The following is a 14,300-nucleotide window of genomic DNA, read 5'->3' as shown; positions in this document are numbered from 1 at the left end:
AAAGCATCGAGGTCCATCAGTCATGTCATCCCAGGCAGACAGATACTAGATCCCCTTGAATGACACTAGAAACTAGGACAGTTATTGAAATCAGTCATTTTCTGTTTGTACTGAGACATCATCCTAGGTGTTGGCAAAATGCTGCTTAAGGTTAGGGACATAACTGCCTGGGACACATAGTCCAAGAGCTATGTTTCTCTTCATATAGTCCAGAAAGGTACGTCTCAAGTCATTCCACAACAACATGCACTATGACCGAGTCATAAGAGTACCTATTGTTGAGAGACTTGAGTGCATGTGTGATATGGAGTATCCTGGCACCTGAGAGATAGCTGACCATTACATTTTCCTTATCTAGCCTGGTGAGAGAGACATCTGTGTGTCTCATGATGGAATCACCTATGACTAATATGTTTTGGTTTTGTGGTTGCCTTTGTGTGATGTGGCGGATCCTGACACCTGGCAGACAGCTGACTGTGACCTTTTCCATATCCAGCCTGGTGAAAGGAACATCTGTATGTCTCACGATGGAGTCACCTATGACTAATATGTTTGGTTTTGTGGTTTGACTTAAGGGCTTGACAGGTGAGACAGTGGTGCGTGAGCTATTATGTGTATTGTGCTCTTCAGAGGAAGTATTATGTGTAGCATTCTTGTTTGTATTTGGTGGTGTTTAAGTATGTTTCTGGTGAGGCCCTCTGTATGTGTAGGTATGTGTGATATGGGTTTGGGTGGAGTAGGAGGTGAGGTGTGCATGCTGACAACCTGCTCATTGTCATGTACTGAGTGGTATGTGATGGATCATGGATTCAAAGTTCCTGATATAGCTGCATCTCTCACATGTTGAGTTTGTGTGGACTAGGAGAAAAAACAGTTGTCAGTGAACATGATGCAGTTGCTACACTACCTCAGGATGCCCATGTCAACCAAGCTGGCTGGAGAAACTGGGAAATTGTCCGTCCATAGTGTTATTTAAATTTATATAGTCAGGAAAAGAGGTTTCACTTAAGAATGGGTAGTGGATGAGAAATGTGTTGGTACGTCTAAGGCTAGGCTTAGTGTTCAACCTGACCATAGAGCAGGGCCATGAAAAACCTCTGGAGGACCATAAGCAAAGTGCTAAGGGAAAATTTAACAAGCAAAATGTTTATGTCTGTAACCACCAATGGTAACTACTGCTGTGCGGCAGTACATGATGGTGCACTACACGCAAACAAGCAGAAATGCATGTCATAAATAAAACAAAAAATAACCCAAACTAGGCATTAAGGATGCTCTCTCTAAGCTGTAGTCCAACCACCCACAATTAGTTGGGACCCAGACAGCACTCTCCTCCCACAAGGGTGCAGAAGGGCCTTCACCAGCAAAGATGGTTTGAATTTGATGCTCAGAAGTTACAAAACAGACACAGAAGCAGCAAACCTGGAACTGGACTATTCTACAGCTGAACTAGTACAGTATATAGTAAAATATGGCAAAAACAGTTCATACATTTCAAACAGACAGTAAAATGCAAATACAAATTAAAAGTGCAATATAAGAGCAAAAACAGGCACTTATAGTTAGTTGGAAGCAGTGGATTCCTCAGATCTTTCAGAGCTATTTTTAGTGCTCAAATGATATCAAACAGTCTAGATTCAACAAATCTTAATCTAGCCTATGCTATAAAATGCAGTAGTACTAGAAACACAAGGTGCATAACATCACAGTCACAACAGCAAAAAAGCAGTATAAACAAGCAGCAATTCACCAGTATTTCCCAGCTTAGAAGGCCACACTCTTCCCTTTACAAGAGCCTAGACCACAAACCTTCCTAATGTAAAACAACTGGTTTTAAAGCCCAAGTGCTTAAGCCAGAATTAAGATACTTCAGAAAACAGACAAAATAGGCCTTCAACCAGCAATTTCCAGATTAGAAGGGTGTATGTTATCCTCCTCTTCCATAAGAGCGTAGACCATGAATCCTCCTAATATAAAGTAACTGATTTGGAATCCAAGTGCTTAAACCAGAATAATGATACTTAGAATAACAGGCACAGTAAGCCTTCACCAGCAATTCCCAGCTTAGAAGGGTGTAGGCCACACTCTCCTGCCACAAGAGTCTAGGTCACAACCCCCAATGTAAAATAATTGGTTTGGAGCCCAAGTACTTAAACCAGAACTAAGGCACTTTCAGAATATCAGACACAATGAGCCTTCAACCAGCAATTCCCAATTTGTAAGGATGTAGGCTATCCTCTCCTGCCACAAGAGTTTAGACCACAAATCTTCCTAATGTAAAATTACTGGTTTGGAACCCTAGTGGTTCCCTGGAACAAAGACACTTAAGAACAAAAATCACAATAAGCCTTCACCCAGCATTTCCCAGCAAAAGAGCAGAGGCTACCCTCTCTTCCTACAAGAGAGTATAACAGTTGCAGTTTAATAAGCCTACTAACAGGCAGTAATAAATGCAACAGAATAAATCCAATTTAACACTTTAAGAAGAAGCAGCAAAAGCAAAATAAAGTAATACAGTTGGAAGAGACAATATAGTAAAAGCTGCTGGATGAAGTGAATTTTTTAAGTTAAGTAGAAAGGGAGGAAACAAGATAATTCATGGTTAAGAAAAATAGGGGGAGGGCCTTCCAAAATTATCTTCCTGTACTCAATAGAATGAAGTGATGCAATGGGATTGAGAGGAGTGTCCAGTATCAAATTTATAGTAGAGGCGGGCAACTAAAAAGCGACCCAAGTTTTAAGAATATGACAACAACTGGGTGAGTAGGTGGGGGAAAGAATAATATGGATTAGATGTAATCTACATACATCTACAGCTTAGATGTAAACCCATATGTCACAAGATGGGTTGCAAACTGGCTCAAGGACAGAACCCACAGGGTTAGAGTAGCTGGTGCCATGTCAGACTCTAAGCCGGTCACGAGTGGTGTCCCACAGGGCTCAGTCCTGGGCCCCCTCTTGTTCGGCATTTATTGACAAAATTTGCAGATGACTGCAAACTGGGCACCATAATTGACACTCCATCAGACACAGACATCCTCCAGAGAGGTCTCATAGAAATGGATAACTGGTGCCAGAGCCATGGCCTTAAGCTAAATACCAAAAAATGTATAGTCATACCCTTTGGGAAAAACCACATAGGTGGTAATAAACATTAAAGAAGTTATCAGCGACCTGGGGACCCAAGTTGACAGTAACCTCTCTTTTGACACTCACATTGCCAAAGTGGTTAGGAAGACCTTCTACATTGTCCACCTGATCATGAAGGGATTCACATCCAGATCAGGAGAGGTCATTGTACCCCTGTACTCTTCACTTATCAGACCAATGATTGCCTTTATTGAATGTACCTTACCCGAGCACAACGCCCCATTGAAATGTACCCACCCGACACCTGCAGCAGTTGGAAAGACCCCAAAAGTTCCTCACCAAAAGGATAAAGGGGCTCAAACATATGTCATACGCTGCCCGACTGAAGAAACCTCAGAGGTGATCTGTGCCTGACATACAAGGCCATGTCCAACTCGAATTAATGGACATGCTCCACCTCAAAAATCCAAATCCACACCAGAGAGAGAGCAAGAGACTTGAACCTCAACACGGATATAAATAAGATTCATCACCAGAGACTCCCTACACTATGGAACAGAATCCCAGTCCATGTGAGGCAGAGCCCCTCACTGACTCTGTTTAAGAGAAATGTGGATGGGAGATTGTAGGTTTACGAATCATCTCTGTGTCACTGCTGGACAGAGGCACAGCAAACTAATGGGTATAGTATTCTCATCCTAAGGGGTGGTGAAAGCCACACACACTCTGGCTAGGCTTATTAATGCCCTAGGGCAGATAGCCTAGTATGAACCTATGAACCTATGGAGACAATTACAACAGAAAATGATTCCTGCAGTAAAGTTCACTAACCCTGAGATATGTTCACAAAACATAGCCTGTGCAGAATACTGTTAAAACAAAAACCTAAGAACGTACAGTAAAAAGAAAATGGAATTTCTTTAACAAGCACAGAGAAATAAATGCAGCACAGGAGTGTTAAGTGCAAAAAAAAATACTTCTATCAGCTTTGTTTTTCCAGATGGTATTAGAAGCACTCCAATTCTTATAGCCAGCAACAGATGCAGCAAATATAGTTTTAGTTGATCAGAAGTGCAGAAGACAGTTCAAAATAAGCACTTATCTTTTGTAGTTTCTCAGCAGGTGTTTGGGAAAACAGTAGAGCAAGGGCAGAAGGCCTAACTCACTGCAGTTTTGAGCAAACATGCACAAACCGGTACAAACACTGGCTATTTAAAGCAGAAAAACAGGAACCAGGCAAAGTTCATCTCTTCCACCCCAAAGTTAGTGTCCTGCTTACATTATTTCAAAATGTGATGAATAAAAAAAAATATGTTGTAGTTTGTGGTTGGATGAGTGTGTGTTTGTGTGCATATGTATGTATGTATACATACATATTAAAAAAAAAAAAATATATATATATATATATATATATATGTATGTATTTTTATATATCTATATATGTATATCTTTATCTGTGTATGTGTGTGTATATATGTATATATATATATATATATATATATACTCACACACACACACACATGTATGCATTTGTGTGTGTAATGTAAACTGCATGCTAACATGCGTATGAGTTTATAAAAGCCTTTACCATGTCTAGTAGCTGTTCATTTTGGTGTTTGGTAAAGTATACAATTAATCTGAAGTACTTAATGTTGCTTTTTTTCAGTGACGTTAGCATTGTTACTTGCCATAAATCTGCCAAAGTTGGAACTCGTTTAGTGTTTGATCATGATGGGAAAATTATGCAGAAAGTTCCATGCCCAAGACAACAAGGTACAACTGTTGCTGTGCAAAATTTGTTCAGCACACTGCCAGTAAGGCATAAGGAATTCCAACGCAACGTGAAAAAGGTACTGTTAATTCATAGTATAAAGCGTATCTTCTGTGCATTTTCATGTTATTATGAGCGGTCTGTCATGAGGTTCAACTAATTGCATTTGAACCTCAAACCAAAACTGTGAAAATCTATTTTTTATAATAAGCGTTAAAATGGCAGCATTTCTCTCAGTTATGTTTTTAGTTATTTTTTTGTCGTCTTCTCCTTCTACCCTCTTTATTCAGTTCATGGTCACAGGTGAGGCAGAGCCTGTTCCAAAAAGCACTAAGCACGTAGCAGAGAACTAATCATGAATAGGATATCCTAGTACATCATGGGATACTCAACTCACATTACGTACACTTGTCTGGACAGTTTAGAGGATAACCGTTTCACTACCCTGCATTTGTTTGAGATGTAGAAGGCAACCAGTGACTCTAATGAAAACAAGTGAGGACACAGAGAGGGCATTCAGACCCACTTAGGTACACAGCCAAGGACCGTGCAGTCCCCTAAGCAGCAGGTTTAATTACTGAACCACTGTACCACCCATTGTCTTTTTTTTTCAGTCCATTGAATATAGTAAGTGATGTAACTTAGTGAGTCATTTAAATTATATCCGCTTGTGTAGAACTTGCTGAGCAGATAGTGTGTTTGATGTACCTATGTACGTAATTATATCAGATTTGGACACTGTGTAGGTAATATGAAGAGGCAGTTATCATTCTTTGTATTTTTCTCTTGTTGACTTTGTTCTAAACCACCTCTACTGCCCTTACTCATTTTTATACTAGGAGATCCTTTTGCTTTACCTTGGGAAGGGTAAAGAATAGTAGCTACAAGAATAACTGAGCACTGCAGCATCCCATCTGGCTGTGGTCCCACATTTAGAAGATTGTCTGACCTGGCATTCATTCAGATATCCATTTCCTTTGTTCATTATATGTGGCACGTAGTGCTGACATGCAGACAACCATTTCCTTTAATTACATGTGGTACATAGCACCGACATTCAGACACCACTCGTTTCTTTGGCTACAATGTAACAAATGACTCACACACAGATACTGAAATGTACACGCTCCAACAACCTACTTGGCTTCCTAGTAGTTCTTAATTGCATTAAGGTCCAAAGTCCATCAAGAAATGCAGTTTCCTTTATATGCATATATGTAGCACCTTCTTGAAACAACCTAGCTATCTAATGTCTTAAATGTCTGTAAAGGCACAATATTCAGATATGAATAGCATGGTTATTCTACAGTACTGGAATCTGCTGTGTGAGGAATCTATCTTGTCCCTTGCTTACTCCAGTCTTGTGTATTTGCAACCTTAAAATCTAGTACTCCAAAAACAGGAACATATTTCCAGGCCTAATTTGGCCCTTAACAATTCATAACTGGCCATAGATAGTTTCTTCATTATTAGACAGCAGTTTATACTTGATAAGTGTAGTTTTTTTAACTTTTCACTGTATGTTAATTTGCTTAGTGATAATATACCCTTAGAAGACTTTCTGTGAATGGGCTTGTGACGATGTGAGGTATTGCCAGCTGTGCCAGGATAAGTAAGGCAGTGGATGTGTAACATATGCCAGCATAGCTAGCTGGAATTTTATAAAGAATTGTATGTATGTCATTCATATATCAAACTGATTTGTACAGATGCATGTGTTGAAAAATGTATTTGTAAAGCTGCTTGTGTTAAAAATGTATGAACAGTGTACCCTGCTGGACAGAAAAAGAAATGTATATGCATTATTGTACTTTTGTACATGTATGTTTTAACAGAGGATACTAGAACTGAAGAGATTAATGTCAATAGTTGAAAATAGTTTGAAATTAAATTACCTGGTGTAGGCCATAAACATTGTATCTTACAGTTCTCAATGCAGCCAGAGACAAAACATCTGTACTAGGAAGCTTCCTGCATTGTCCTTGGGGTGACCTAATTGCTACTGTGAAAGGGTGGAGGTTTGAAATTGTTTTATGACTTCCAGGAGCTACATATGTGCTAAATCCTCACAGCTATTACCCAAGAGGAGGAGAAGCATGGGAACTAGAAGTCAGATGACCAGATGCATGTGATTTCATACTGTAGTCCATCACTAAAAATGATATTTTAATACTAGGTGAGACTGAAGTCTCATAGCACTCTGTTTTTGTAATCTGACAAAGAAGGATCTCTCACCTACTTCATCTTGCCTTGCGCTAGTAATTGAACAGGGAATAGTAACTCTTTTAGATCTGTCAGGAAAATATTTTCATGTGCTTTTATTTTTTGTTAAATATATTTAAACTTTTCATTGTGGCTGATCTTTTAGAGAATATTTTAATCTGAGAGTACTTATATATGTTTGGTGACAGCTCTGTTCGCTCCTGAAAGCCTTGCTGTTGGTCAAATTACCATTTGTATTAATATTAATTTCACTCAGTATAATTGGGTACCATTGCAAGAACCTAGAGTAGCTGGCTTTGGAGTATCTGGTGGCAGTATTTGTGCCAGCTTTTCCCAGTGTGTGTGTGTGTGTGTGTGTGTGTGTGTGTGTGTGTGTGTGTGTGTGTGTGTGTGTGTGTGTGTGTGTGTGTGTGTGTGTGTGTGTGTGTGTGTGTGTGTGTGTGTGTGAACATCCAAATGTCAAAAATTGTTTGTGTCAGTGGTTTGGAGCAGGGATGAAGTACTTGTTTCACAAAGTGGGTGCTGGAGAATTTGGCTTGGACACTCATCTGAGGTCTTAAGTCTTTAGCTGTGCCAGTGGGGAAGTCTTACTGGGGACCTGGAGGGAGACCGAGAAATCCTGACCCCAGACTGTGTGTGTTCCCTGCGTGCTTTTAAGGGAAATTCTGCTTGATGCAGAGAGCTGCATCTGGAAGTACTGGGCGCATCCATTTTTGTTCCAAGAGAACGTCCCTCTCCAGTGTCAGTGGTGAGGATTCAGGCTGCTTGATTACTGGCCAGAAAGGGGACATCACATATTGGTGAGCAGTGGTGTGGATATTAATTGAACTTCTGTAGACTGTATGCAGTTGTCACTGAAGATGTGTGTACTCTCAGTAGCCACAAGGTAAACTTTGAGTTTCATTTTCACAACAGTTTTATTTATTTTTTTGTTAGTTTAGTTTAGTCAGGGAAAGCAGGCAAAGATGTCAGCAGAGGATTATGGCAAGCTGACAAAGCACCAGTTGACCAAGGTGTGCGCAGCCAAAGGACTGGTGCATGCCAACCTGACTAAAGAGGAAATGATTTCAGTCTTAGTCACAGCTGTAGCCCAGACCAGCAACCAGGAGGATAACCAGACTGATGATGAGGATGTGCAGCCCTCAGAAACAGGACGGTTCTCCTTTTCCTCAGAGGTCTTAAAAAATCTGTCTGGAGTTAGAGACTTCAACTGGAGGCCAACCATTTGGAATTAGAATCAGCAGATAGACTGTGTTGTTTGGAGGCCAAAGAAAACTGCAGTGTTTGGAAGCTGAAGAAAATGAGAAACCGCATCAATGTGAGAGGGAAATGCTGACTCTTCCCCAGGGTCATGGAGGTAATGAGGACGGGAATAACTGAACCCCAGAAGCAATAAAGGTTGGTAAATTTCTTAAACAATTTATATAGGGTGATAATTTTGATAGTTTTATTCATATATTTGAAAGAGTATGCAAACAGTATAATGGTGATCAAGGTCTTTGGGTACAGTTCCTGACACCCTTACTTCATGGTAAAGCTGTAACTGCTGTTTCTAAATTGTCTAATACTGATTGGTTAAATTATGATAATGATAAAGTCAAAGTGTTTATTAGAGTGCTTTAAGTTAACACCTGAAACTTACAGAAAATAGTTTATTGAGCTTAGATGCAAGGCAGATGAAAGTTTATGTGATTATATTGCTCAGCTAAGCACTTATTTTCATAGGGTGTGTGTGTGTGTGTGTGTGTGTGTGTGTGTGTGTGTGTGTGTGTGTGTGTGTGTGTGTGTGTGTGTGTGTGTGTGTGTGTGTGTGTGTGTGTTAGGTCACCACTTTTGATAGGCTGGCACACCTTTTGGTGAGGGAACAAGTCCTTAGCACTTTGCCTAAGGACATGAGAATCTGGTTGTCAGACTGGGAGTGTAACTCTGCAGATGAGCTGGGGGAAAAAAAGAGGATCTCTACTTACCAAGCAGAGCATCACTACACAAGAAGGGGATACCCAGTGCTGCACATGGATATAAGGGAACCCATGGTGGGCAGCCTAAACCACCCCAGTAGAGTCCACCAGTAACAGGAGAAGCCACTAGGTACACAGTAAGGATCAAGAGTTACATGTTTTAAATGTAACCAGTGGGGCCATGTAGCATATATAGATGTCCACAGAGGCAAGGTGGGGAACAAAAGATGGGAGAGCTAGCAAGTGGGAATAACAGCATGCCAGTGGTAATTTGTCTGGAGACAACAGGGTACCAAACTGTCACCATAGTTTATATCCTATCTTAGTGGATGAAAAACAGGCCACTGCTAAGAGAGAGACAGCATCTGACATAACCATTGTGAATTCTGCAGCAGTTAAGGAGGAGCTTTAGGAGGGACCCCATTCCAAATGCCTTTGGCTAGGGTTCACCTTGACTGGGAGGGTGGAAAAGGAAGCCGGCAAGTAGGTGTGTTTGAGGAGATCCCTGCAGATGTCTTGGTAGGGAATGATTTTGATAACACAGTACCTTGTGTGCATGCAGTTACATGCAGTCAGGCTTGGAGACAGACATGTGGGTCTGGTAGCCTGGGGGAGACCCAGGCAGACCTAGCACCTCAAGCCAGGGCTGGTGAGGTGGCTATTTCAGGGAGGAGCTACCGTGTACCATTGAGCCTGAAGGTGAGCCACAACTGCTGGTAGGTGCTGATGATCCCTTGGACAGAATGATTGCAAGGGCAGAGATGAGTGGTAGTACCCAAGCTGACAGTGGGGCACCACTATCAGAGGATACCGGGCTTCCTGTGCAAAGGGAGCTGGGAAGGGTCACAAAGATAAGAGTTGAGAGAGGCTCAGGTGTCAGACCCTCCACTAAGAGGCTAGAGGGCTGTAGCTAGGGAGGAATCTGATCTTCAATGAAAAGGAGAGTCTGTATACTGGAGCAAAGGTTTCAAGATTATATATTCCCCATTCCGAAGGAGGGATGGGCCTCCTTGAAATTGATTGCATGTATAGATCTGCAGTCATGGGACTTCACACATATCTACTGACCTCATAAGATCCAAATGTAGTGAAATTTTTGAAACATGAGGAGAATAAACCCAAGATGACTTCTCTACTTAATTTAGCAGAAGCATGTTAATGTCAAGCAAGAATGGAAATCAAACCAGAAGTAGATAAAAAACAGGCAGCAACTGAATGTGCCAAAAAACAAAAGAAAGAATATAAAGTGAAGGACCAGATGAGAAGGCAAGAAATGTGGAAAAAACATAAATACAGTTGCAAGTATAGAAAACTTCTGGAAGAGACTCATGTTGATCAACAACAAGCGCAGGAATGGTTAAGGAGAGGCTAATTCAAACCAAGAAATGAAAGGTTAATATTGGCAACCCAAGACAGTGGGCCACCTACACACTGGTTTACAAAGTCCATTGAACATTGTGCAAACATGGTATCGAAGTGGCTGAAAAACACTGGAAACATGAGCCACAAAGGGTCTATATTAGAGCATGAAGTTTCAAAACTTCGAATGTTCTAATATCGACCCCTATTCAGCGAAAGCTGAAAATATCGAAGCAACAGAAAACCAAATTTTTTCCTAGGGAAAGAATTTGGTTGTCCATTTCTGTTGCTTCAGTATTTTCAGCGCTGTGGTGGAAAGTTATGGGTCGGGTTCAGGTAAGTGTGTGATTGAGTGCGGGTTAGGTTAGTTAGGGTTAGGATGTGGGTTAGGTATGTGTGCGATTGTGTAGACATTTGGGTTAGGGCAGGTTAGGTGAGTTAAAGTTAGGGCGCAGGTCAGGTAAGTGTGCGATTGTGTGGACGTGAGGATTAGGGTGGGGTAGGTGTGTTAGGGTTAGGGCATGGGTGAGGTGAGTGTGCGATGGTGATGGACCCTTAGGGTTAGGGTTTGGGTTAAGGTAAGTGGATAGTTAGTGGTGTGTGTATAGTTTAGTGTAGGGTTAGGTGTAAGATTTTAGGTGTATGTGTGTGGATTCCTGTTTGTTTAGTGTGCTTGTGTTGTGTGTGTGTGTTTTGGAGCAGCAAATTTTTTCCCTAGGAAAAAATTTGCTGTTCTGTATGTTCAATGTTTTCAGCTTTCGCTGAATAGGGGGTCAATATTAGAACATTCTAAGTTTTAAAACTTCGATGTTCTAATATACACCTGCCACAAAGCATCATAGAAAATGATGAAGTTTGTATCACATGGGATCACCCATTACCAACAGTTCAAAAGATAGATGCTAGAAAACCGGATATAGTGGTCCAAGAAAAGAAGACAAAAGTCATTGAAATTGCCACACCCATTGACTATAGTGTCTTGCGTACAGAGAGAGACAAAGTCATAAAATACCAGGATCTGCAGGCAGAAATGAGAGCAATGTGGTAGAAAGATACCAGGACAGTTCCAATTGTAGTAGGAGCGACGGGTCTTATAAAAAATAATTTACAATCATATTTAGATATGTTACCAATACATGTAACACCATGCAAATTGCAGAAGGTATCATTACTGGGCACAATGTGGGGGCTGCGAAGAGCACTTTTGGATGACATCAAAGATTGAAACAATACTAATTTCATGAACTTTAATTATACTTTAACTTAGGAATGGGGTCCATTCCTGTCATGGTATTAGAAACCCAAAAGAATTGGAGAAATTAGAGGAACAAAGGGTTACTGTATAGAGAGTGGACCCCCTGCGGGCTAGAGGGTGAGGTAATACACAGCATTTGGTAGTACCTAGAGCCTACCACCTGGCATTTCTAGCCATAGCCCATGACATTCCTTTTGCAGGTCATATGGGCATAAAGCATACCAAGAGACATATTATGGAGAATTGGCCTGGAATTGCAAGGGATGTAACGGGGTACTGCAGGACTTGAGCAGTGCCAAAAGGTAGGCACACCAGGAGTTGAGGTTAAAGCTCCTTTGATGCTTTTGCCTGATTGAGGAGCCTTTTCAGAGGGTAGTTATAGATATTGTGGGATATCTGAGTACCCCAAGTTCCACACTGAAGAAGTATATCCTGGTGGTAGTAGACTATGCTACTAGATATCCTGAGGTGGTGGCTCTGCCATCCATCGAGGCAGAAAACTGGCAATTGCTTTGTTAGAAATTTTCAGCAGGATAGGTTTCCCATGAAAAATACTGACTGACAGAGTTGTCAATTTCATGTCAGACCTCCTGGCTTGTCTGTGTGAGTGCTGTGGGTGAAGCACCTAAAGACCACCCCTACCACCTACAGACGAATGGTCTTGTGGAGTGGTTAAACTCTACACTAAAGACCATGCTATGGGGATTTAGAGACCAGTTTAAGTGAGATTGTGATATTTGCCCCATCTGCTGTTTGCATACAGAGAGGTACCCCATGAATCCACAGGTTTTTCACCCTTTGAGTTGCAGTATGGGCATAGGATGAGGGGACCTTTAGATTTGATTTGTGAATAATGGGAGGGTGTGTAAATCCCACAAGGAGTCTTTTGTGGCATATGTCCTAAACCTCAAGACAAGGCTTACGGAGCTTATGGGCTTGACCCAGAGGAACCTGGCAGGAGCCCAACAGCAGAAGGTCTGGTATGACAGGAATGCTCAAGCCTGAGAGTATGCTGTGGGACTGCAGGTTATGGTTCTTATTCCTGTCAGACACAATAAGCTGCAGGCAGCTTGGGAGAAACCCTTCAAAGTGGTAAGGAAGGTGAGTGATGTTAACTACATGGTAGAACTGCTAAGCAGGAGGCAGGGGCACAGATTGTACCATGTTAACACCTTACCATGATGGGGAGGCCCTGGTGCTTCATATTTGCAGTGGATGGCAGGAGGAGTCTGAGGGAGATCTGGTGACCTCCTCAATGAGGCTTGGGATGACACCTCAGTGGAAGGTGTAGCAATGTCCCACTGGCTATCCCCTACCCAGGTTCAAGAAATCCAAGTAGTATTACAGGGGTTTTATGGGCATGTTTACTGGGAAACCTGGTTGTACCCACTTGGTGCAGAACCATATGGAAACAGGACCCCAACGATCTATCAAACAGGCCCTTTATAGGGTGCCTGAGAGAATCAGACAGACTCTGAGGAAGAAGATGCAGGAAATGTTGGAACTGGAGGTAATCCAGGAGTCCAGAAGTCCCTGGGCCACCCCAGTGGTGCTAGTACTAAAGAAAGATGGCAGCATCAGGTTCTGTGTGGACTACAGAAAACTAAATAGTCACACAGAGTCAGATGCTTACCCTATGCCTAGGACAGATGAAGCCCTAGAGCAGCTGGGTGGGACTAAGTATCTGAGAACTGTTGCTCTGACCAATGGCTACTGACAGCTGCCCTTAACTCCTACCACTAGAGAGAGGTCAGCCTTTGTGACTCCTTTCAGATTATACGAGTTCACAAAGATGCACTTTGGGATGAAAAATGCCCCAGTGACCTTTCAGAGACTGGTAGATCATATCCTAGCAGGAGCAGGAGATTATGCCCTTGCTTACCTGGATGATATTGTCATTTACAGCCATCCCTGGCTTGAGCACCTTTAGCATGTCAGGGAGGTCCTGGGCAAACAGCAAAGAGCAGGGTTGACCTTTAAGCCCAATAAGTGTCAGGTGAGTATGACAGAGGTTTCCTACCTGGGGCATAGAGTGAGGAGTGGTAAAACCAGGCCAAACCTGCCAAAGTGGAAGCTGTTCAAGTGTGGCCTGCCCCTGTTGCCAAAAAGCAGGTGAGGGTATTTTTGGGGACAGCGGGATACTATAGAAAATTAATTCTCAATTATAGTACAATAGCAGCTCCCCTCACAGACCTGATGAGGAAAAACAGTCCAGACAATGTAGTGTGGACCCCAGCCTTGCTAGTAGGCATTCCAAAAGCTTAAAGGGGTTTTGGGAGGACCCTCTGTGTTAGCCAGTTCAGATTATAGCAAATAATTTGTTGTGCAGGGGGATGCTTCAAACCATGAGGTGGAGCTGTACTTAGCCAGATTTCCACACAGGGAAAAGAGCACCCTGTTGTATATCTCAGCCGTAGACTCCAACCTAGGAAGGAATGTTATGCAGCTGTAGAAAAAGAATGTCTAGCCATAGTATGGGCACTGCAGAAACTTCAACCCTATCTGTATTGAAGGAAATTCACTGTACTTACCAACCACAATCCTTTAACATGGCTACATCGAGCCAGCCAGCAAAATGCCAAGTTATTAAGGTGGAGCCTAGGATTGCAAGCATATGATATGACAGTACAGAACCGTAGTGGGG

The 14,300-nt window shown here is 42.0% G+C and overlaps 1 protein-coding gene across 1 annotated transcript in view; it reads left to right on the top strand.

Moving 5' to 3' along the window:
- The window catches only part of PMS2 (PMS1 homolog 2, mismatch repair system component), a 531,246-nt gene that overhangs the window by 161,107 nt on the left and 355,839 nt on the right, over nt 1-14,300 (top strand). The window contains exon 5 of the mRNA XM_044089714.1: nt 4,757-4,940. Within this exon, the coding sequence (XP_043945649.1) occupies nt 4,757-4,940 (184 nt within the window). The remainder of the gene's footprint in view (nt 1-4,756; nt 4,941-14,300) is intronic.

This window comes from Protopterus annectens, chromosome 12.part0, assembly GCF_019279795.1.
Source record: "Protopterus annectens isolate FY-2018-M chromosome 12.part0, PAN1.0, whole genome shotgun sequence".
Classification (NCBI taxonomy): Eukaryota; Metazoa; Chordata; order Ceratodontiformes; family Protopteridae; genus Protopterus; species Protopterus annectens.
Note: the sequence above shows the minus strand (reverse complement) of the source record. Positions and strands in the feature narration are given on the sequence as shown.